At 44.2% G+C, this 22,389-nt stretch overlaps 1 protein-coding gene across 1 annotated transcript in view; it reads right to left on the bottom strand.

Annotated features, from left to right (window-relative positions):
- Window positions 1-22,389, bottom strand: part of SV2B (synaptic vesicle glycoprotein 2B) — a 58,151-nt gene that overhangs the window by 24,820 nt on the left and 10,942 nt on the right. The window contains exon 2 of the mRNA XM_066196430.1: window positions 5,607-6,446. Coding sequence (XP_066052527.1) covers window positions 5,607-6,090 — 484 coding nt within the window. The 5' untranslated portion in view covers window positions 6,091-6,446. The remainder of the gene's footprint in view (window positions 1-5,606; window positions 6,447-22,389) is intronic.

Below are 22,389 nucleotides of genomic sequence, written 5' to 3'. Positions count from 1 at the left end.
CAAAAACTAATAGGACCTTGTATACCTTGTGGCTCAAATTGTAATAAAACCAAAATTGAAATACTGGTACTGATATAGAATCTTTATGGACACAAACAACTTTGTGAGTTAGGTCTGGACAGTTTGGGAGATGGATGTGGCAAGGCAGAGATCCAATTGCAAGTCATTGAAAGAGAGGAATAAAGTAGGGATAGTTCTGACTCTCTTGTACTACAGTGATGTCCCAGAACAGGGGAGGGTCTTGACAGTGGATGAGCTGAAGGCTGATGGTCTTTTTTTCCATTCTTCCTGCAATTTTCAATCTGCTCTTCCTTGTAGGCTTATTAAGGCTTTTCCCAAGAATCAACTTGACCTTTAAACGGGAGTCAAAGGAAAGGCAAGGTTCCATTGCACTCTCCTTCTTGGTTAATACAAGCAGTGAGACTCCTTCCACAGCCAGCAGCTCTGGCACTGAGAAGGGAATCTCCTATGGGAAAGGCAGCGTTGCATTTGGGGAGATCTGTGTGTGGATATTGGGCAAATCTGGCTGCTGGGATGCAGGGGTTGTGCAGCTGGAGCTGGGGTGAGCCCTTGGGGCTGTGGCACAGCACAGGTGAGCCAAGGCACAGCACAGGTGAGCCAAGGCACAGCCGAGCTCGGTGCTGCCAGCAGGGTGTGGGTGGTTTTTACCCTCAGCCACCTTCACCTCTCCCCACAGGACTTGTCCAGCACCACAATATTTGTGGGACCATCTGGTTCTCCCTACCCAACCCCTCTGCTAAAGCAAAGATTTCAACAGAAGAGGCCAAACAAATCCTTTTCTGTCCAACAAAAACTTCCTCAGGCTGGAACACAGCAGATGAAATTCCCACCATGTTTACAGATGGAGACACAGCCACTCATCCTCATATCAGACCTACACAAAATGTGGGGTGTTCTCAAATCACAAATACACTTTTATATTTTTCCCTACTGCTCAGGGTGATGATGCTCCTTGGGCTGCATCTTGGGCTAAACGTTTCTAACTGAGAGCAAATTTGCAGTCAGGATTCTGAAATGCCTGATGGGCAGGTCTCACCAGGGTGTAGGGGCTGCTGTGTTGGGGTCCATGGCCATGGAGGAGCAAAAGAGGCAGCAAATAACCATGGCAGAGCAAGGGAGGCATGGCTGGGCTTGTCTGTGCTCAGCCAGAGGGAAAAAAACCAAAACCAAAAAAAAAAACCACCACACAAAGTGGAGAAAAGCCATGGAGCTCTGCAGAGGGGATTAGGATTTACTGTCAGATCAGGTGAATTCAGGTCAATGAGAAGCTGCGACCAGATTTTATCTCAGCTGATAATAAAACATCCTCTCCACACAACTGAAAGCAGGCATGTTGTACACATTCTATTTAACCTGACTCACACAGCCAAACTTGAATTGCTACATAAAAGCATAGTTACTTATAAGATTTTTTTCCTAGCTTTTTTTATCCGGCATAGTGAGGTCAAGAGTCTGTAATATTATATTCTCCTTAAAAAAATTATTATTAAATCATAAAAAGGAGAAGGGAGTCTGAAAAAGCAATTTTATTCTCCACCTTGGTATAGTTGTTTTACAGTTATGGGCAAAGCCCTTAAAAATTTTCTTGTCTCAGTTTAGTGAACTGTGAAATGACGATAACACAACTGCAGCTCTGGGATCTGGGAGGGCTGATGTTTTAACTGTGCCTTGAGCTTTTTATATGCAGCATGTGAAGAAGTTTAAAACATTACTATGTCATTATCTTTTATACTTGTTGTGTACTTGCTGCTCGGTGCTTGCGAACATAATATTTAGTCCTCTAAGAAATGATTTATAGCGTGTAAAGATATGTATTTATAAGATATTTCTCCAAATAATGATACTGTGTGCCTTTCAGCAACTACAAAAATAAAAATTTCATTACTCTTTTGATTATCCTTAGCATATTAAAAAAAATACTTCCAATAGGTTGTATCATACTGAGAAGTAATATTCTGTTTCAGTAAATTTAAGAACTGAATTATTATTTGACTACTGCTGATGAAAGCTAAGCAAAGTTGATCTGTCAAATGAATATGTAAAAATAATATTGCTACATGTTATCAAACTTAACAACTTAACAAGTTCTTAACAACTTGTATTATAAGTTCATTGAATCAAACTGCTAAAATATGTATACTGTTGTTTCTTTCTTTTTTTTTTTTTTTTGTTGGGTTTTATTTTTGTAATACCCCTGAAATCATCTTTAAAATAGCATTTCTCATAACTGAAAAACTCCAAATATGTGTTTTGTCCCACTCGGGATATTTAGGGCTAAAATAGCTGTTAATTTGCATCTGATGGTGAGATGTTTATTTTCAGAATGAAATGTAAACGTTTTCTAAGATGTGTCATATCCACTTCACACATTTCATGAAACACTGTGGGCATCTGTTTATTTGCAATTTTTGCATAATTTGGCCATAGTTTGCTTGATATTTTCCCATGACTGCTTTCCAAGGGAGAAAAAATATGCAATATGCAGAGTGTTTAATGTAAAATATTCTTTTAACAGAAGCTGAACTTCACTAAATTGGTCTTTAGGAGGCATCTGCTTCATCTCTCTTATTTGTCCCTTCCTATTTCTGCTGGAGTTTGATTACTCACCTGACTTATTTCCCAGTTTTTCCCTCCTGGCCTCTCTTGTTATGGCTGAGACCTTGTGTGTGTTTAAATGTTAGCAGTTGCCTGGAAGTGACCTTAACTGCTCCTGGGAAAACCTGGTTATGTTTCCTTAGCTAAAACGTGGGAGATAATCGGTCCCTTGGGAATAAACACGAGCTTATCTGTAGATGTTTATTGGTACATGGGGATAAGGCAAGGGGCAGCAGCTCATGTGTGGATAATATCCCTGCTTTCCTAAAACTGTGTGATAACCTGAGGGAAAGCTGTGCCTGCTCTAGTCACCCCCCTGATCATCCTGTGCAGACACACTCATGCAAAACCGTCACTGCACATTAGAAAGGGAGGTGAAGGCTCTTTGCCACCAAATCAATCTCTAAGTGTAACTCAGCCCTGATCAATGTGCACTGCCATCGAGCACTAAGGGAATGGATTCACAGAGGGACATGAGCTTGTCTTGGACACTCTGAGCTTTGTGGGAGATACCTTTTTTCCTAGGTGCAGGTGGATGGGAGCTGAAGCTATCCTAAGAAAGATTTTGGTGATTTTGTTCTTGTCTCCAGTAACAGCACTTCCTCAGCCTTCCCCTTGAGAAGCTGGTATCTGCTGTCCTTGTGCCCCAGCTGCTCAGAAAAGGGATGAAACCTTCTTGCAGGGGCAGTATTTGAGACACGAGGCTCTGCTGGAGGCAGGGCTGCACCCAGACCTCACATCCCTGCACTGCCCTGCTACCTGTCAAACCTCCAACACCCTCTTTTCCCTGCTGCTGCCACCCTTCATTTGGCAGAAATGTGTCCTTCCCCTCTCCAGACCCAGAGATCTGCACTGTTCCCTTCCTATGCCCTCCAGCAGACCCCTACCCACCCCAGGCTTGCCACACTCTCTTCTTAGTGCCTCGGGTACTCAGCACTCACATCAGAGCACTGCTGGGCAATGTAAGGCTTTCCAAGCCATGCTTAACTCATTTTCACAAAGAGTCATCTCACAAACCGCAGATCCAGCAGCAGAGAAATGTCCAGCAGACAAGAAAGGGTGTTTAACAAATAAGATGGACTGAATCAGACACCCGCCCCATGTACACCACCAGCCAATAACCACTGCATGCCACCATAACCACTCACTCTCCTCCCTGCCCCAAACTAAGATGAACCAGCTTTTATTGGTTTTAGAAAAATTCTTTTTCCTCTCATAATGAAGCAATGAAATAGTTTGAACACAAGCTTTGACAGCAGATCCCCCCAGACAAACAAGCTAAGGACAGGAGAAATTGTTCTGCAAAATCAGGTTCTCACAAGCTGTGTTTGAAAGTGGGCAGGAAAGGCAGCAAGAAGAGCTCTCTTCCCTCATTAGCAGTCCCAGATTAGCTCTGTCAGTGCGCAGGAGGCTGGAGCTGGGATTGGATACGGACCCAAATGTCTCCTTGCTTATTCAGAGCTTATCAGAACACCCTGAACTTTCAGCCTTGCAAATACTGAGCTGGAAAAAGCAGAACATGCTCTCTGGGGAGATTTCGTGTTCATTTTTACCTGTGGTTGGGCCAGAAATACTTCAAAGATAGATAGATTCCCTTGTGACATTTGAAGTTTTCTCATTCAGGAGCCTGCCAGAGCTTGAACTATACAGAGGTGGATATTTATGGGGTCAGAACTTCAGAAAATCTCAGCTTTCATAGAGTCACCAAAATAAATGACCTGCTTTTCAATAAAGGTCTCATCGCTGAAAAGACACCGAGCCTTGTGTCCCACAGGGAGCTGGTGAATTCCAAAGTCCCTTTGAAATCAGGATCTAATTGTGAGAGGTTTGCTTTTAGATATCTGACCGGAGATATTTTGAGCTAGAATTTTTAAGGGAATTGTAAAGGAAAAAAAGTCAGTACAGAAGTCAGTACAAACCTGGCTACCTATAGAAAGAAACATCCCAATCCTCAAGTCCAAAGAAAAAAGGGAGGAACAGCAAAGTGAATATGACCTCAGTACAGCAAGAGGAGAGATTTATATAGGGATAATTATCTATTGCCTTTGTCACATGAAAATAATGTAAATAGAATGAAGTCAACGTCTGGGGTCTAGTCCCAAATCTGCATTTACCTTGCATCAGGCAGGGCGACTGGGCCAGCATGTAGGACCTACAGTCCCTGATGATTCCCTGCAACCCCAGTACATGTTCATCAAGACACACTCTCTCTCCTCAAGCAGTTATTCCAAGAGCTGTTATTTCCCTTCCAGATGCTCTGTCCTACTGTGTGGCTGGCCCTCACTACAGACCATGCTGGATCCTGTCCTAATTCTTGGAGATCTGGGAGGCTTTGCTGTTTGGGCTGATGGAATTTGGCTTCCCTATTGTTCAAGGGAAAAAATTGTTCGTCCAAACCTTTCCACCCAGTCTCACTCCCAATAACTGAGCCTTGTATTTTGACCTCAGGGAGATGTCAGTAGTGATGCTAAAGGGGTGCTGCCAGTAGCCTCAGCTTTAATCTGCATGCTGCACTTTAATTGCATTCCACAGACCTAAAAAGAACCTCCATTGACAACATCTGATCCAGGATGTATGAGCAAATGGGGAAGTTAGCAGGCAGAAGGAACTCACTGCACAGTTGATTTTCCAGCTGGGACTTTGGGCTGAAGTAAAGGGAAACCTTCTAACAGCTTTGAATTTTGAGTTACTAGATCCACCTTTAACTTTTCACTTATTTATCCCTGAGTTTTGCACACTGTGAGCTGCCTTGCCCAGACCCAGGTCACCGTGACCAGACTGGCAGTGGGGTCGCAGCACATTCTGGTACAATTCTGCTGCTCATCAGCATGTGAACCCCTCCTGAGTCAGATCCACCCAGGCATGACTATGCATGACATTCAACACAAGAAGAAAGTCATCAGAAGATCTTGAAATCAGCTGGTCACTAGAAATAGGTGTCCCAGCTGCTCCTCACTGCATTAGAAGAGCTGTTTGCCAGTGGCACTTACCCAGCATCCCTTTGTTGGAACTGGACAAGCACATATCCTTCTCAGCACTGGGAAGAACAAATCCAACCACAAACACCTCCACCCCATCTGCCATCAGTGCCAACCCTAAAACAAAGAAGAGAGTCCACTGGAAGCGTCCGTGGCCACACTCCTCGATGATGTTCTCGTACTGGTGGGCAAGCTGCTCCTCATCCTCCATCCTCTCGGCCATGAGGTCAGCACGGTCTCTGTACTCATCATCCACGGCAGGGGCTCGCTTCTTCTGCTTTTCTTTAATGTCATCTGGGTGTGGGATCCCTTGGTACTCCCCCTCATAGACCTCATCATCCTCATCGTGGCCTTCTGTAACATCACTCTGGGCATCCTCTTCCTGCGCGGGCTCGTCCCCGCCCCGGTAGTAGCCATCATTGGGTGCGTTGTAGTTGCCATCCTGGTACCTGTAGTCATCTGAGACCTGGTTTGTGTTTCTGTATCCATCATCCATTCTGAACAGAGAATTCTAAATGCTGCAGGTCGCTGCGTAGATGTTCTAAAATGTTGTATGGATTTGTGCAATTCCTGGTGTTGGTTACTTGAACATATCTTCTCTCTGTTCTTTGGAACTGATGGGATGCACAGCTTCCCAGGCTCAAAAGGAGTATTTTATGTAAAGGTTCTCTTTGGCAGAGCCTCACGCAGCTTTTGGTAATGCTTCACTTTTCAGCTGTCATTTGTGACTTGCTGGTTTCTGTGGTTTGGGTAAGAAAATCTGCTGTCTGGGGAACAGCAAATTGCACAGCCGGGGAACTAGGAGGATTTGACAGGTTTTTCCTGGTTCATTGTGGTGCTGAAGGTCATATCCTGAGAAAGAGGGGACAATAGCAATGAGACAGCAGCAAGCTTGCAAGCACACATGCATTTAGTTTAATGCCCAACATTTTAAACACATGCTTTTCCTTTGAAAAAATATGGCAACAGAGGAATGTTTTTGCATCACTAAAACCCAAAGCCTCAGAAAAAACCAGAGCATTAAAATGTACCAAGTTCAGTGGGAACCCAAAGTAGAATGTAAAGTACCAGGTGGTCCCAATTTCTGTCATTCCTGGAAGTCCTGCCTCCCATATGTGGTCCTGCTTTCCACAGAGATCAGAACAGCACTGGGCTGGGTTGCTGGACCAGAGATTTCAGGTTGCTAAATATGTTTCCATCCATCTCCTCAGAGTACACTCATCCCTGGTCCCTACAACTGGCTAGCATCATATTGAGACAAAATATGATCTTGCTTTTCTTTTTCATCCAGATCCCCACATTGATTTTATTTATTGGCTTCTTTTTTCCCCTAGTGTCTCTCCATCTGTATGCCAGATGCACAACTGGCATGCAGCATCTGCCAAGATAAAGTCACCAAAAGTCACACCAAGCTCTGTTCTCTCCATATCTAAACATCAACAGGGGAGGATTTTCACAAAGAGCAAAAAGCCAAAGCTAATACAGGACCACTGCTGTCTGCAGGGAAAACCAAGGGAAGTCAAGACACTCTAAACACATTCTCCTTCTGGACACCTGATTTCCATTATTTTCCAGGCAGTTTCCAGCCATCTGGCTCTCCAGTGTTCCCCTGCCTCACACAGCTGTAGACACAGAGTTTGGAAGGAGAAGCACATGGGAAAGGGAGTGGAGTCACACCAGAGCAGCCAGCACAGCGTAGGCATGCACAGAACGTAGACTTTGCTTTAAGCTTTGAGCTACTTGCCTAAATAAAGTGTAAATGAGGGATGGATTGACATGGGCAGGCACAAGCCTGAGGATGTGTGGGTGTTGTTACCTACACAGTCAGTTGACCTATAGAAGCGCACGCAAATGCACACACTGTAAATAACAGTGCTATATGCAGCTAAAATGACTTCAGAGGAGAAATTCAGTAGCACTCTCTATAATAAAATGCTCAGAGGGGCACCACTCCTCCTGCAACTGCTGTGATTTTCCGGCAGCCCAAATGCTCAGGGTAAGGAAGGAACAGAGGCCTGACTTCCCTGCATGGATTAATGGCCATGCCTTGCCTGTGCTGTTCATGGAGCTGCTCCAAGGAACTTCATAAAAGCTTCCTCTGCACTTCTGCTTATCTACCTATATATTTGTGGCCCATAATTACAAAACAGCCTCTACAGAGCCTGCCATAACTTCTTCCTTTTCTCTGCCCCTCTGCTATTAGTCACTACCTTCCCTTCGATGTGTTTCCTCTTCCCTTTCTTTATGCTGAATCACACCACACATTTTGCATCAAGTGAAAAAGGTAACAGGGCATTCTTCCCAGGGCTCATAAAGGGCAAGCAGTAAAGCAATGGAAAAAAATTTCAAAAAATGCCAAAGGCATTCTGGTCAGATTATAATGATCAGGACTCTACAGTGCAGGGAGCAGTAGAGTATTTGCATAGGCACCAGAGCTGTTCATGTGCAGGGGAGTTAATACATCTGACAGCCATCAGAAGTACTTAAGTGAGTTCTACAGCTCTTGTTTCAGTGCTGGAGTGTTACCTTTAATGGTTAAAAAAAGTCCAAAATTACTTTTGAGTCTCAGAACCTCCCAGTCCTGAAGTAACTTTCTTGATTACACAAAGATTTGTGTCATGACTGAACATCGTGTTCTCCAAGGCAGTAAAATGTCGTTCCACAGAGACATATTTTCTTTTGAAAAGTAGGGGAAAGAGGCTTTTCTTTAAAGAGGAAAAACAAAAGAACAATATGTGCGAAAGAACATTAGGCCTTGCTTTGGAAGTCTCTAAGAATCATCTGCTGGCAGGTCATGCTTCAAAGCGACCTCAAATGTTGGAGCAGGAAGTGCAGTGACCTCACTGTGTTTGTCCCTTTCTGGTTGCTACAGAACTGAATTGAAAACTCATTTTGGGAAACGAAGTAACAATAAAACTAATGATCAATAGCATAACTGATCAGACTCCAAGTCTCCACAGACCTTATCTCTCTTTTCAAAAGCTAAAAGTATGTTTTTAAAGACCAAGTGCTAGAAATCCTTTTGTTCTCTATTTAAAAGCTGCTGAGGCTTAAAGCTGGGCTCTTCGCCTCCCACAACAAGAGGACCAAAGATCACAAACTTAGAAAAGACCTATTGAAGCATCCGTGCTCTTTCACTGACACACAAAGATTGGCATTTACCAGATGGAATCACATCTTGGGCAGCCTAAGAAACAATGGCATGAGCTGATGAGTCTCACAGACCAGTGAGAGTCACCTGTATGAGGAAGAACATGCACTTCAGAGAAAAGGTCATGGCAAAAAATAGTGACTGGGTTCCCATTCAGTTTGTAGGATGGATATTTTCTGGGATCACCCTAGGAGAAAGAGCAGTGCAGAGAGGCAGGCTGTAACTTCAGAACGCTACACTTTTTGTATTTCACACCACTTGTTTTCTTTCCTTGCCACATATGCACAGGCTGATTCACTCCAGACCTGATTCTTTAACACCCTTTCACTCAAGCTGAGCTGCACTCACTCATTAACAGCCCCATTTAGCATTTAGATGCGAAATCATGATGTGTCATAAAGATGGCAGGCTTGGGTTGCTATAATTACCCTTCACGGTGATGCATGAGAACTTGAGACAAATATACACATCACACCAAGCCTATTGTAGCAGGGTGGGTGTCAGTCTCTTCTCCCAGATAACAAGCAACAGCACAACAGGAAACGGCCTCAAGTTGTGCCAGGGAAGTTTCAGACAGGATATTAGGAAAGTTGCATCATCAAAAGGGTTGTCAGGCATCTGAACAGCCCGCCCAGGGCAGTGGTGGAGTCACCACCCCTGGGGGTATTTAGAAGATTTGTAGATGTGGCCCTTGCGGACATGGTTTAGGGTCAATAGATGGACTTAATGATCTTACAGTTCTTTTCCAATCTAAATGATTCTAATTACAACCCTTGGCCTTTTTAAACTGCCAGTTCCCTTTCTGAGACATGCAAGTGAGGTTTAAACACACAACAAATGTCAGTCTCCATAAGGCAGAGTCTGCAGGGGCAGGAAGGCGGAGGCAGGAAAGCCTCATTCTGGGTCTGCCCAAAACAACCCATGAAACTGAGCGTTGGACACAGAAACATGGAATACATCAGAATTCAGATCCTTTCCTCATTTCTTTAAAATACACTATGCACCTTGCAGTTTTCTTGTGCTCTTTAGCTCTTTCGTTAGCTCAGATGTTGCATACTTAGCCAGGAATTCGGGCGTTTGAGCTCTGCAACTTAAAATAGGAACCTAAAGTCTTGAATATCCTCATAATAGGAACAGCATCTACTCTAGGAAAAGGGATGTTTAAAAAAAGCAGATTGACACCTGCATTTGCCTCTGTGAGAGGGCACATAGGTAAGTCTGGCATGCTGAGGTGATAAACTGGGGCCTGGAGGGCAGCAGAGCTTGGAGAGGATGCAGAGAAGGGTGAGCTTCTTGTGGCTGGTACTATATGAAGAGAGCCAGGGCTTGTCAGAGAGCTGAGCTCTATCAGAGATCAGAAATCATGTCAAATTAGTGAGCAGGGGAGATATGAGGAGGGTTTTCTTATGAAATATTGCACCTTGGGGCATGATGGAGTTTCTGGAAAAGCAAAGAGGGTGAGGATGTTGCCTTGTGGGAGCAGGAGCCATGGGTGCACACACATAAATGCATAATGCACATCCATGGTGTGGATCCAGCAGGGAGAGAGCCAAGGCTGGGAGCTGCCACCCAGGGCCTTGCTGCATGCTCAGAAAGGGAGAACACTCAAAATCAACAGCAGGAGGGAGAGGTCATTTGAACACTAAGGAGAAGGAGCAGGACAGGGACACTATAAAAATGCTTTCAAGGGATTTTTTAGTATTCACCAGAATAATCCCTGTAAAACAGATGGCAGAGCAGTTTAATATTCTGCCTGAAGGACAACTCCTCCTGCAAAACATCCTCACCCCCAGAGCTGCTTTCTGCTGACAGCAATGGGAATGTGCCCAGATCCTACAGTGACCATAAGGACATTCTGCAGTCACAAAGATGACTGTAAAAAAAATTCCTGAGAAGAAATTTTTGTCACTGAAAGGAGAAAGATGATTATGTAGATAGGTTTCTGTGAAGTTCCAATCTCAGATTCTTAATGAGGTTGCAACTAATGGATCTGTTTGTACACACAAAGGGACAGATTTTTGAGGTGCCTAACAAATCACAGCTCCCAGGGGAGCAGCATCCTGGATTTCAGGCAGCCAGCAATGACACCAATATTATCAGACAGGCTGAGGACTGTGAGTGTTCAGTGTGGCAGTGAGTGACTATTGTGCTGCTAGATGGAAATGCTGCAGGCTGAGCATCCCGGGCTCTGTCCCTTGGCATCTCTGTGTCCCTCCAGACCCCACAGCAGGACAGCACAGCTTTCCTCTGGCGGGCACTGCAGATCCCTTGCAGCTGTGGTTATATGAATACATGAATATATTCCTATATGGACAACTTGTGTCCCCAAAATCTTAAACTTAAAATAAACCAGAATCTGGGGAAAAGAGGTCTCTGTGCTCCCAACTTCACAGCTGAGGAGCTGTCAGGAAAAGTGCTCCCAGGTTCTTGTCAGGTTTTCAATAAAGTCTTTCAGTCTTGCAATTTAATTTTTTTTAAACTAAGAAAAATGCTATTCTACCTCAGGAGAACTTTGAAAATTTCCCTCTTTCCAAGTACTATAAATAATAATGAGAATTCTTTTAAAATAAAAAAAAATCAGGCTGCAGCCCCATAATTCGCAACAAAAATGCCTTCAGATCAGCTCCATTATAAATTCTTCATCTTATTCTGTCCAAAGTTGCCCTTTTCATTGGCATCAAATAAAAAGAAAAATAAAAGGAGGTGCATGGAGATTTGTTTGAAACTGAAACAAAATATTTAATTTAAGAAATGCCATCCTGTCAGCTGCTTGATCCATTTTTTATTAGAAACATTCGTCGAAACTGATTTTTTCCCCCTAAATAATTCAGGTTTGAAAAAATTGTATGTTTTTATCAACAAAAATTGTGACAAGAATTCTGATTATGCTCTCATGGATGTAAAATTATCTCAGGTGCACCTTTAAGAAGAAAATATAGAGACATATAATATAGGAAAAGTAATCCTGCTATTTACATGCATATGACTAAAAGCATCTGACCTCTGTGAGGTGGAAAAGGGCTTTTCTTCCACAGGACTCTGATTATTGTTGGGGGGGAAGGGGGTTGTTGTTGTTGTTTGTTTGTTTGTTTGGTTAGGGTTTTTTTGCTAACATTAAAATTGCTGCTGCAGCCATACAATTCAGCATCCAGAAGAGAGCTGAGCAATATCATCATTCTCCTGGACAGATGGCAAGGCTGGGCTCTTGGCAAGGATCCTGCAGAGCAAAAAGCAGCAGGATCTGAAGAGAATTTATATGTGAGAGAGGGTACAAAAAGGAAATGAGGGGGCTTGGAATAGAAAAAGGTAGAAACCAAGTGAAATCGGAAGTCAAGGAGCAAGAGCAGGGATTCATGGTCCAAACTGTGCTCAGAATAAAGGAGGAAATGTCCAGGGAAAGATGGAAGCCCTGACATATTATTGTTTCACAAACTGTGGGAGAAATTTGCTTTGTAATAACAGTGGCTCTCGCCTTCATATCCAAGGATTATAAATGTATCTTGTGCCATCTCTGTTAGAGATCAGCCCTGAGCCTTATTAATTCTTGCTTGACTTTTTGCATCTCTCTTTCACTGCCAAAATAACAGAAGAAAAGTCTCAGAGCATAGGACTCTGAAACACTTTTGGAAGAAGTTGGCTGTGGAGAATATCACTCAGTCAAAAAAAACCCCAACCCAATCCAACTCAACCCAACCTAATCCAACCCAACCCACACCAACGACTGAACGTTATTTTAGGGGGTGATTGTATCAAAATAAACCACATCTCTTGCAGGTCTTCAGCAGTCACTTTCCTTCCTTTGCCTCTCCATCAAATATCCTAATCAATGGTGGTGAAGAGCACTGTTTCCCTGAAGAATTTCCGGGAGGATGTTCCCAGATTTGAACACTGGCCAGTGAATTGGTGTGATTTCATCAGCTGAAGACCTGGTCTCTTTTTTTTTTTTTTTTTTTTTTTAATACAGATCAGCCCTTGGGATGCAAGTTTCTACAGGATTTTAGACAGGTAAAGGAACGCTGTATGCATCACTAGGAAAACAATTCCATCCTGATTCCTCTGCAGTCTCACAAGTTTGGAAGTAAAATTTGTCTTTGCAATTAATGTCCAAAAGAATCCATGGTCATCAAGCATTCTTGACAGAGGACTGTATCATAGCCCCAGGTTGAAAACCCATTGCAACTGTAGCAGTATCAGATCCAGTATAATTTCTGAGGGGTCTTTTTTGCTCTTGTTCCAAAAAAATCAAGGAGACTTTATGAATTTAGTTTTCTTACTGAATGACATGGTAGCTGGAAGCAAAAATGAGCTACTTTGCCATCAAAACAACAAAATTACATGGAAGTGCATGTCAATATATGTATTTCAGGTGTAAAATTATGTGTTAATGGCTACAACAATCAACTGCAAACACAGGAGGCTAACTGGGTCTGGGCAGCAAGAGATTTAAAAATCAAAGTCTGTAGCAGAGCTTACCTTTAAAAAGAATTTGCTTTGGACTGTGGAAAAAGAGGTGTCTTTTGTTGTAGCTTCAGAGGAGAGCACTGTATTAAGTGAAAACTAAGGAAAAAAATTAGTTTCTCCTGAAACTTTTTTTATTATTAAGAAATTGTTTGAAAGATGTGCAACACAGGTTCAAAAACTCTCCATGGAGCTTGTTAAGCAAGCTATCTGTGCCACAGATCCTGTAAAGAGCAAGGTATTTGAAAGTCATTGACTTGAAATCATCTGGTTCAAAGAACCGACTTTCAGCAGTACAGATGACACCTACTGATTGCTCCCCTACAGCACAGGTAGGACGCACAGGGTAAAATCCTCTGTGCAGTGTAAAAAACATTGATTTCCTCAAAGATGCTGCCAGGGTCTCTGGGATGGGACTCATTTATTCACGGCTCCCACACTGTAGGTTGGAAAAATTGGTGCAGATGCAGTGCTGGTATATCAAGAAATGCAGGGAAACCAGATCTGGAGTATTTAGTGTGCTACCAGCAGCCCTGATTAATTATTTAGAGAAAGCATTTTAGTTCAAAATTCTCCGCTACAGAGTTTATTGAGCTGAAGTTCTCCTACAGTTTCTGGATAATCTCTATTGATCTGTGGTGGGTTTTACACATTCCTGGGCAGGTGCACACTGTGTATGTTTGTTCCACCAGGAGAAAATATTTATTGCACTGTTTGATCCTACAGTCCTGCATTACACAATTTTCTGTGAGGAGAAACTTTTGTCTTTGAAGCTGAAGCATTTACAGAAGCCTTTCGATTTGGAAGCAGAGATGGACAGGGTATGAACACAAATAGTGCAGTAGTTTGATTGAACTCTCCTGATTTATGCTGAGTAAAAATCTGGCTGCACTGCTCCAATGTCTCCACATTTTTTCATTCTCACCCATCCCACTGGGGGAGAATTCTGGTTTCCAGCACATTGAACACTGAAATACCATTGCCTTATGTGGTGGTGGTGGTGACTCTCACAGCAAAGTGGCTGTGGGCTGAATTCAGCTTGTAATCCACTATGTTATGTTATGTTATGAACTAAGGGACAGAAAGTCCCCGAGACTGTTACAGGGAGATTATACCCTAAAGTCTGATACTCTGCTCGTGCAGATGCTTTAAAAGTCATATCTAAGACAGTACGTGCTACAGCAAGCTGGCACAGCAAACATGCAGCAGATGAAACAAGGAACAAGCATCAGTCAAGCAGAATAAATAGTTTTTCTGAAGTTAGGGGCACAGACTAGCAAACTGGGTGTTCATGACATAGATACAGAGAGGAATGTTTAACAGTAGGAGTTGGAAAGCAATGGCTTAGCAACACATATCTATATAAGGAGGGACAGACTACACATTAGGATTCCAGAGCAAGGCCATAAAAGGTCAATTTGACAAGCTGAATATGGATAATGAGTTGAGACAGATGGTGTAAGAGTATGGTAGCTAATAAATAATGAACAGACTTGCTTCAAGGAGCAAACATGGGGGGAAGTCACAGCCAAGAGCTCAGTCAGGAGGGAGGTGCTGAAGGGGAAAAGAACAAAACCATGGAGGATGGAGGAGAATCACAGCAGGAGGCCTGGTAGGAGAGGAGTGTCTGCTTTTATGTGCCAGAGTTTTGTGGAAATGATAATTTACCCAAAGAAAACTTAGAAATGCATATGCCTGAGCTGGAATTTGGCCATCTTACTGAGATTAACAAATTTTTAACTAAGAAATTACTCATGGTCTTTAAACTTCTTCTAGACATCTATTTCCTCTTGCCTTCCTCTCCCATTACCACAGGACCTAAGCAGCCTAGAGTGCTCCCAAGTCCCATCAAAAGCCGGGCAAAATTCTCAGGTTTGTTTTGCCCATCATGACTTGAGGCAGGGAGAGACTAAAACTGTATATGAATATGGAAATAGAAATGCTGTGTGCTGTCCCCCATATTCCAGGGACCTTGTTGACAAGCAAGTCAAGGATTTATTCCTGTCCTCAAACTCAGCTACCCACCATATGATGACCAACATAAAGGCGAGCTTGCTGCCCCACAAACATTTTCCTTAATGTGGAGCTGAGGCACAAACTCCAACCTGGACACCAAGTAATATTTAGAGGTGTCCCAACGTAGATCAAAATCAAGGAGCTTTCTCAAAGTCACCTGGGGGAGCCATATCAGAGCCAACCAACCAGCTCATGTTTCTGCTATTTCCTTGAATTTTAAATATCATAATGAGCTACAATCTTCGAGGTTTTACTGCTTATTAATAAACCAGCGTCTCTACCAGCATTGCACCTGGCAGCATAAACCAATAGGAAACGGGATGTTTATTCAGAAACAACTGCGCCCTAGTGCCCTTTCATGAATTTAGCGTTTCTACGTGTGTTTGCCCTTGGGCAGCTTATTAGGTTTAACCTTACTGGGCTTGGAGGCCCTGACAAGCTCCCAGGGAGGACTGTAAGCAATAACCTTGGAAGTAAACTGCTTGCAATTCAGCAGATTCTGCCTGTGTCAGACAGCAAACATCCCTGATTAACTATAAACTGCTTAGCTTATTGGCAAAGACGTGCCTCTGGCTACAAAGGGGATTTTTATTTCATCACACTTGCAACCTGAGTTATTAAATAATGAGCCGCTTAATTAACTAATTCATTAATACATGGCAGTGATGAATAGATTTGCTCCAGTGACAGAGCCATGAAAGCAGAAAAGCCCTGAGTGATTTCTGAGTACTGTTTTCTTTCAGGAGGGATTTGAGCAAGTATCCTTATTAAACACCCCTTTTCCTTCTTTTTCCTGCCTCTACCTAACACAGCAGCCTTGAGGTCTGCTGCGTCTGTTTGCCCCCAGCACTCCATGCTCTTGTCCCTTCCTCCTTTCTGCCTTGCTCCCCCTTTCCTTTGGATCCATGCAGCCAAAGTGTCCTCAGAGTGTTGTGCCACAGTACGACCCTTTACCCAGTGCTCTCAGACTGCTGTGGCCAGGATGCCTCGTCATCCCCAGCCACAGATGGGAGGTGACTGTGGTGCTTCAGGTCCTGATAAAAAACCATCAGTTATTGCCCATGATCACCTTCCCATGGCTGGGAGACCAACCAACCTCCCTGCTAATGGAGACAAAATGATTTACTGCACCTCACAGCAGCCTTTGCAGGGTTGTCATCTCCTGTTTTTCTGTGGCATTGGAGTGTGTTGAGAAAGTGCTCTAACAGAGACATTTCCACAAGCTGGAAACCACTCCTGCCATCAGGAACAGCTCTTTCCCAGGCCAGGATGCTCAGGCATCAGTCTCTCGAGACAGCTGCTCGCCAGCTCCAGTGAAGTGTACAAATGCAGTGGCCATGCCAGAATTCTCACTCATTCCCAGAAATCCCCTGCAGCCTGTCACAGACACAGCCAACCTTATGCTTCCATCATGTCCTTTAATAGGCTTGATCCCTGCGTTTCCCTTTGGGGATGCCCAACGATCAAGGCTAAAGGGGCACAATTATTGTGAGATGAGATGAGATGAGATGAGATGAGATGAGATGAGATGAGATGAGATGAGATGAGATGAGATAAAAGGGGTGGTTCTCAAACTAAATCCAGCCTCTTTCTTTTCTGCATAAGACCTCCAAAACAATTGTATTGTGGCCTCAAGGGCTTTCAAAATTGCAAATGCACCATTCATTATGCACCTTGCCTGTGGAGAAATACAAGTGCAAGCAGAAGCAAATTTAAAGAGACTCTTTTCAAGGTTAAGTGGCAGGGAAAATACTGGAGCAATTGCTTTTGCTCCATTCATGTTCATGGCATTTTGATTAGTTTAATCTTTTTTTTTTAATATATGAAACTACTGAGGAGACCTGAACCTTGTAGCAGCCATGATCATTCAACAGATTCCATTATCTAGCTATCAAATTCACTATGTGCCCCACACGTCTCACTGCAGCACAAACAAAACATACCCACAGAGTGATGTCTTCTTCTGTAAGGAGGCAATTTGCAAAGCCTGTCTGAGCTGTACCTTGAATATCTGAGATTCTCAGATCTTTGAAGAACCTGCTTTTGAAACCAGCATCTTGAAGAAAGTCATTAAAAAATTGCCAGAGGGCCTGAAATATGTTGGTATTGACTTACCAGCAACCTTACACAAAGCAACTCTATATTTATACTTATGTTTTTATACTCATGGAGGATTTAGACTCAAAAGAGCACCCAGCAGTGTTTTTGCACCTGCAGAAGAGGAGAATCGGTAATTTGAGTGCCAGTAATGGGTCCCTTAACATTTTGGAAGGTTGGGTTGTCTGGCAGTGGATTTTCCTAAGCCTCCCTCATTCCTTTCTTGTTCTTACAGGAGCCTTTTAGGATAGACCTTTGCAAGAAGAGCTCGTTTACACAGAGCCTTAAGCTTGGCCAATATTCTGACAACCCAAAGTCATGTGGCTTTCAGCTGTGCCATGGGGCATTTGCTGTCTCACAGTCTTCTGTTTGTGCCTTTGTGGAATAGAGAAGGAAAGGTGGAAAATACTGAGACAAAGAGAAGATACTGCAGGAGCCAAAGAAGGAGAGAAAACAACAGCAGAGCGTGAGATATAGGAAAGGAGTCAGGACAAGGTCAGGGATGGCGAAGATCAGAAAGGCAGGGAGAGAAAAAAGGCATACCAGTATCAGTCTCGGAAATTAATGTTGCCTTGAGCCAGTAAAAAGAAACAAACAAACAAAAAAACCCCAATTAGGCTCGGCACTTCATAGCAGTGAGAAGATTCTGCATTTGCTTCCAGAACACACGAATAAATTCCTGCATTCAGGTTGGACATTAATGATGGAAAAGCTTCATCTCCCCAAATTAATAGCCACAATACATCATCAAGCTGTAGCACTATACCCCGTGTGTACGCAGAGAGAAAATCCTCAGCATCACCTGTCGAGGCAGAAGAAGGATTTAGCTGTTATTTATTGCTCAGTGTGACTCATGCCTGTGGGTAGGGGCACGACAGTACAGATGGGAGTTAAAATCAGACTGCCATCAGGGGAATTTATGCCAGGAGAGTTGAATCCAGGCAACTTCTGCTTATGTTTTACCTGGAATTTCTCTATAAAATATGAAAAGAGTAAAAAAGAATTTGAAAAATACATGCCTGTGCAGACATTTGTTAGGACTCAGACAGATCTGATTAGAGGAGAGATGGCTTAGTGACTTGGACAACATCAGGAACTCTGTACAGTTTTCTCTAATGCCACAAATGGCTCCATTAACCTAAGGCAAGCCATTTCGTTACTCTTAGGTTTAGTTCTTTGTCTGCAAAATAGCTGTAATACCTTGTTTTCTCTACCTGTCAGAGACTGTGTAGGGAAAACACAGGTATAACTGAAAAGAGAATCTTGTAACCACTGGTGAAGAGCTCGAAAGTTCACCTTTCTGGACTTCAGATTGTCCTTTCCAAGACCACTGTGATGTTGAAATTATGTTCACATGGACAGAGCCTCCTGTGAATGACCTCCACTGTGCTGTTTCTGATCAGAATCAGCACATTTCACATAGCTCTCCTTCTGTTCCTCTCATTTCAGCCCTAGCAAAAGGAGACATGTAAGAACTCTAAGAGTCATCAGACTCCCTAGAAATGAGAAGGCAACTGAGAGAGATCCTGAAACTCGAGCTACCCATGCAAAGGAGCTGCTCTGGCTTTCAGAGGTGAGAGACAGATATTTTTTGACTTGTCCCCATTTTTCCTGGTCCAAGTGTGCTCCTACCTGCAGATACTGAAGTGAGGCGCACCCTCACCTTCTCCCAAACCCCAGCCTCTTTGACCCAGCTCAAGGAGCTGTACAGCAGAAATGCCAGCTGTGGACCCCCTGGAAGTGAGTTTAGCTGAGGAATACGGCTCTCAGCAAAATTTAAGCAGCAAGGACCTTCATCATCTTCCTTCCTGCTGGGAGTCTGGGCCCTGCCTCATGTACTTATTGGCTGGTCTCCACTTGCCCTGGGCCTGCTTGCAAAATCTTGTTTGGTATCCAGGCAGCCTTTCCCTCAGCCCTCCCCACCCCTCAGCTGGAACCCAGCTCTTTGTGTCAGCAGGCAAATGGAGGGACTGAGGTGGACAGCTGCATTCGGCCCCATCTGAGGATTTCATCTGTCACGGTGTTATTACCCAGCTTCCAGTCCACATCCTGACACGCTGAGATCAAACCTCGCCAGGCTCCTCAGGGATGTTTTCGCTGCCCATGACTGTCATTTTGATAGTCCAAAGATCCAGCAGAGCTGGCCACGCTCTGTGTGCTGCAGAGCCAGGCACAACAGGGCTCAAAGAGCTGCTCTCAAAAGCATGTCAGGGAATGGCTGCCAGGATTTGGGCTTCAAGTGCCCCCCTGTTGCCAACCCTCCCCACAGCAGTGTTCCTCCAGCTGGCCTCTGAGGGGCAGATGCAGAGGATCAGGGAGCATTTCCTCTAGCCCCTGCTTTCCCAGGCCTCACAGGGGAGCTCCTGAATTTGGCAGCACCTGCAGGTGGTGCGGCCTGGAATGTGTTGTCACACTCCTACTGCTGATGCTGCTCCTCCCCACTGAGCTGCAGGGACCATGTCCTGTGCCCCAGCATAGGGCTCTGTTTTCACTCCCCCCTTCAGCCCCAAGTCAGCCGGCAATGCTCCTCAAGGCTCCTTGTCAGGACTGAAGTCACTCACTGGCAGATGGGTCTGGTGGCCAAGTGGCTGCCACATCAGCACACACCCAAGGCACAACAAGGCAGCAGCTTCTAAGGGGTCTCCATGTCTTATCTGCCTTCCTTACCCTCTGTGTGGGCTCTGTTTCCAAGCATGTTTTGGGACAAGGGAAAATATCCCTTGCAATGGGCAAGGAAAAAAAAATCAGTCTCTTTGTCCTCAAAATGTAAACGAGATGGACTTGCAGTTTCATAATAGGAGGCAAAGGGACATTAAAGAAATTGGAAAGGCAAGAGATTAAAATCTTGCACAAGGAAATTCCTATTTACACACTGACCTGTGGGGCTCCTGGGAATAAAAGGCAAGGTCTTGGCAGCATTAGTAAGCGGGGATTGGATGCTTTTGAGGGAAAGAAGGTCAGTATCATCTGAGTTTCTTTTTCTGCAACCTTTTTTTTCTATTGGGAGAAATAAGTTCTTCAAGACATGAGGCAAACATCAAGAGAACTTCACTCTGGTGTAGGCTGATCTGCAAATATCCACCTAGAAGTTTCCTTGGACATATCTGCTGGTGCCAACTGCCAGAGAGGGCATCCCAAGCTAGATATTTCGCTAGACTGTCAGTCCTGGGTAGCAGTAATAGGAAGGCTGTGGAATGTTTTTCCCTTCACCTGCTACACTGGGACTATTGACACAGAAATGACACCAGGAGATAAAGTGATATCTCAGTAAATGGCTTCTGCTCCCCACAGGGAGGAGAGAATGACAGCCTATCACACCTGGAGTAAAGACAAAGTAAATTCAAGACTTTTTTGCTAGAAGCAGGAATCCTGGATGATATATGGGAGACTGCAGGAAGCAGTGGACTGTGAGAGCAGGTGTCCTCCAAATGACAAGCCTGGGGGAATTAGCTGGCAAATTTCAAGGGGATAACAAATACTTCAAGGCAGATCACATTAGTGCCCCTTCAGGGGAGAAAGGATAGAATATCCCAGGTGAAGAAAATGGCAAGGAGGTGATGATCAGAAGTTATTTATCAAAGTGTAACCTCACACTTCCTTGTCAGGGAGCCGGCGAAGAGCCAACAGACAGCAGGGGAATATCAGGCCTTTCAGCTAACCCAGACTGGATAGGCAAAAAGCTGCTTTCTGATGGCAACTTAGTAAAGAATTTAAAGTCTGGTGGCTGCAAAATTATTCTGTTTGCCCAGGAATAAGCAGCCAGAGCACAGAAACCCAGGGTACCAAGCCTGCAGGAACAGATCCTGTCTGCAAGCAATGTACCTTGGGAATTTACTGTGAGATGAGTAGGATTTTCTCTGGGAAATAACTCCCCCTAATTGTTTTGAAATTACTCTCCTCCCTTGTTGAAAACAAAGAAAATGTCTCTCCCTGAGGGTTCCAAATCTGTTGCTGTCTCTGGATGCTGCAAATTGTGGGGGAACTCCCCTGTGGTCAGGGCTGGCTGACAGCAGACTGGTACTACTGTGGGCTGCAAACACAGCAGGGCTTTGTGAGCCCAGATTCATCCCTGATATTTGCCTATATAATCCCAAGGCTGCCTCAGTGCTGCTCCTACAAACCAACAGCCACTTCTGCTCTGCTCATTCAGGGCGCCCACCTCTCCCAGCCAGACTAAAAGCCAGGCTGAGTTGGCAGAGCCCTTGGTACAGGCAGGGAAATTTTCCTCAACTTTTCTCTCTACTTCTCCCATTTCTGGTGCTTTGCAGGAGGGAAGCACTGGCTGTGGTCTCTGCAGCAAGGGGTTCCCCTGCAGCATGACATCATGCAGAGAGCTCCTTTGGCTCATGGACAGGGCTGATTTCTTCTGGTAGAGTAACCCTGGCTGCCAAGTGAAGGCAAAACTGCTGATCCTTCTGCACAGCACCCTCAGCACCTGCCCCCAGCCAGAGACCAGCTCCTTCTCAGACTCCTTTCCACACTAACCTGACAAATCGCCTGCTGTGCTGCCACAGATGGCTCAGGCACTGCTGACTTTCTCTGCTCAAACCTGGCCAAGTTTTCCAGCTTTCCTGCCCTCCCTGGCTCCTTTCTAGCTCAGTCATTCTGCGGAATTTATTTTCTTAACACTTTCCATGCACTTTTTAGGAACATTGGCTCATGTTTCTGGTCTATTCACCCCTGAGCTCTGGGATGCTGATGAGCAATGTCTGTATTCAAAGGGTGTTAAAAATCACCCGTGCTTTGCTGCAGGAGACCATATGAAGAGAGACTTGGAGAATCTGAATGAGCCCCCTGAGCCGTTTGACTCTGAGGAGGGTAAGATCAGAGGATATTTAATTAGGTTTCTAATTGCAACAGGTATTAACTGTCATAAAATCACCTGTGTTGGGATCCCAGGGCAATATGAGCTGGAGATTTCAGAGATATGCATTGCATAGATACACATGATTATTCCTTTGGCTTGATCCCAACTGCAAGAAAAGAGAGCTGCACTATCAGTGACCGAAGATTTAACTCCAATGTGTCATTTATTCTTTCCACGATAAAAGCAATGTAAAGAAATCACACATG

Source organism: Chamaea fasciata, unplaced genomic scaffold (genome assembly GCF_029207755.1).
Source record: "Chamaea fasciata isolate MVZ Bird 193981 ecotype frontalis unplaced genomic scaffold, bChaFas1.0.hap1 SCAF_14, whole genome shotgun sequence".
In the NCBI taxonomy this organism is placed as follows: Eukaryota; Metazoa; Chordata; class Aves; order Passeriformes; family Sylviidae; genus Chamaea; species Chamaea fasciata.
The sequence above is the reverse complement of the archived record's forward strand: the minus strand, read 5'-3'. Positions and strand labels throughout refer to the sequence as shown.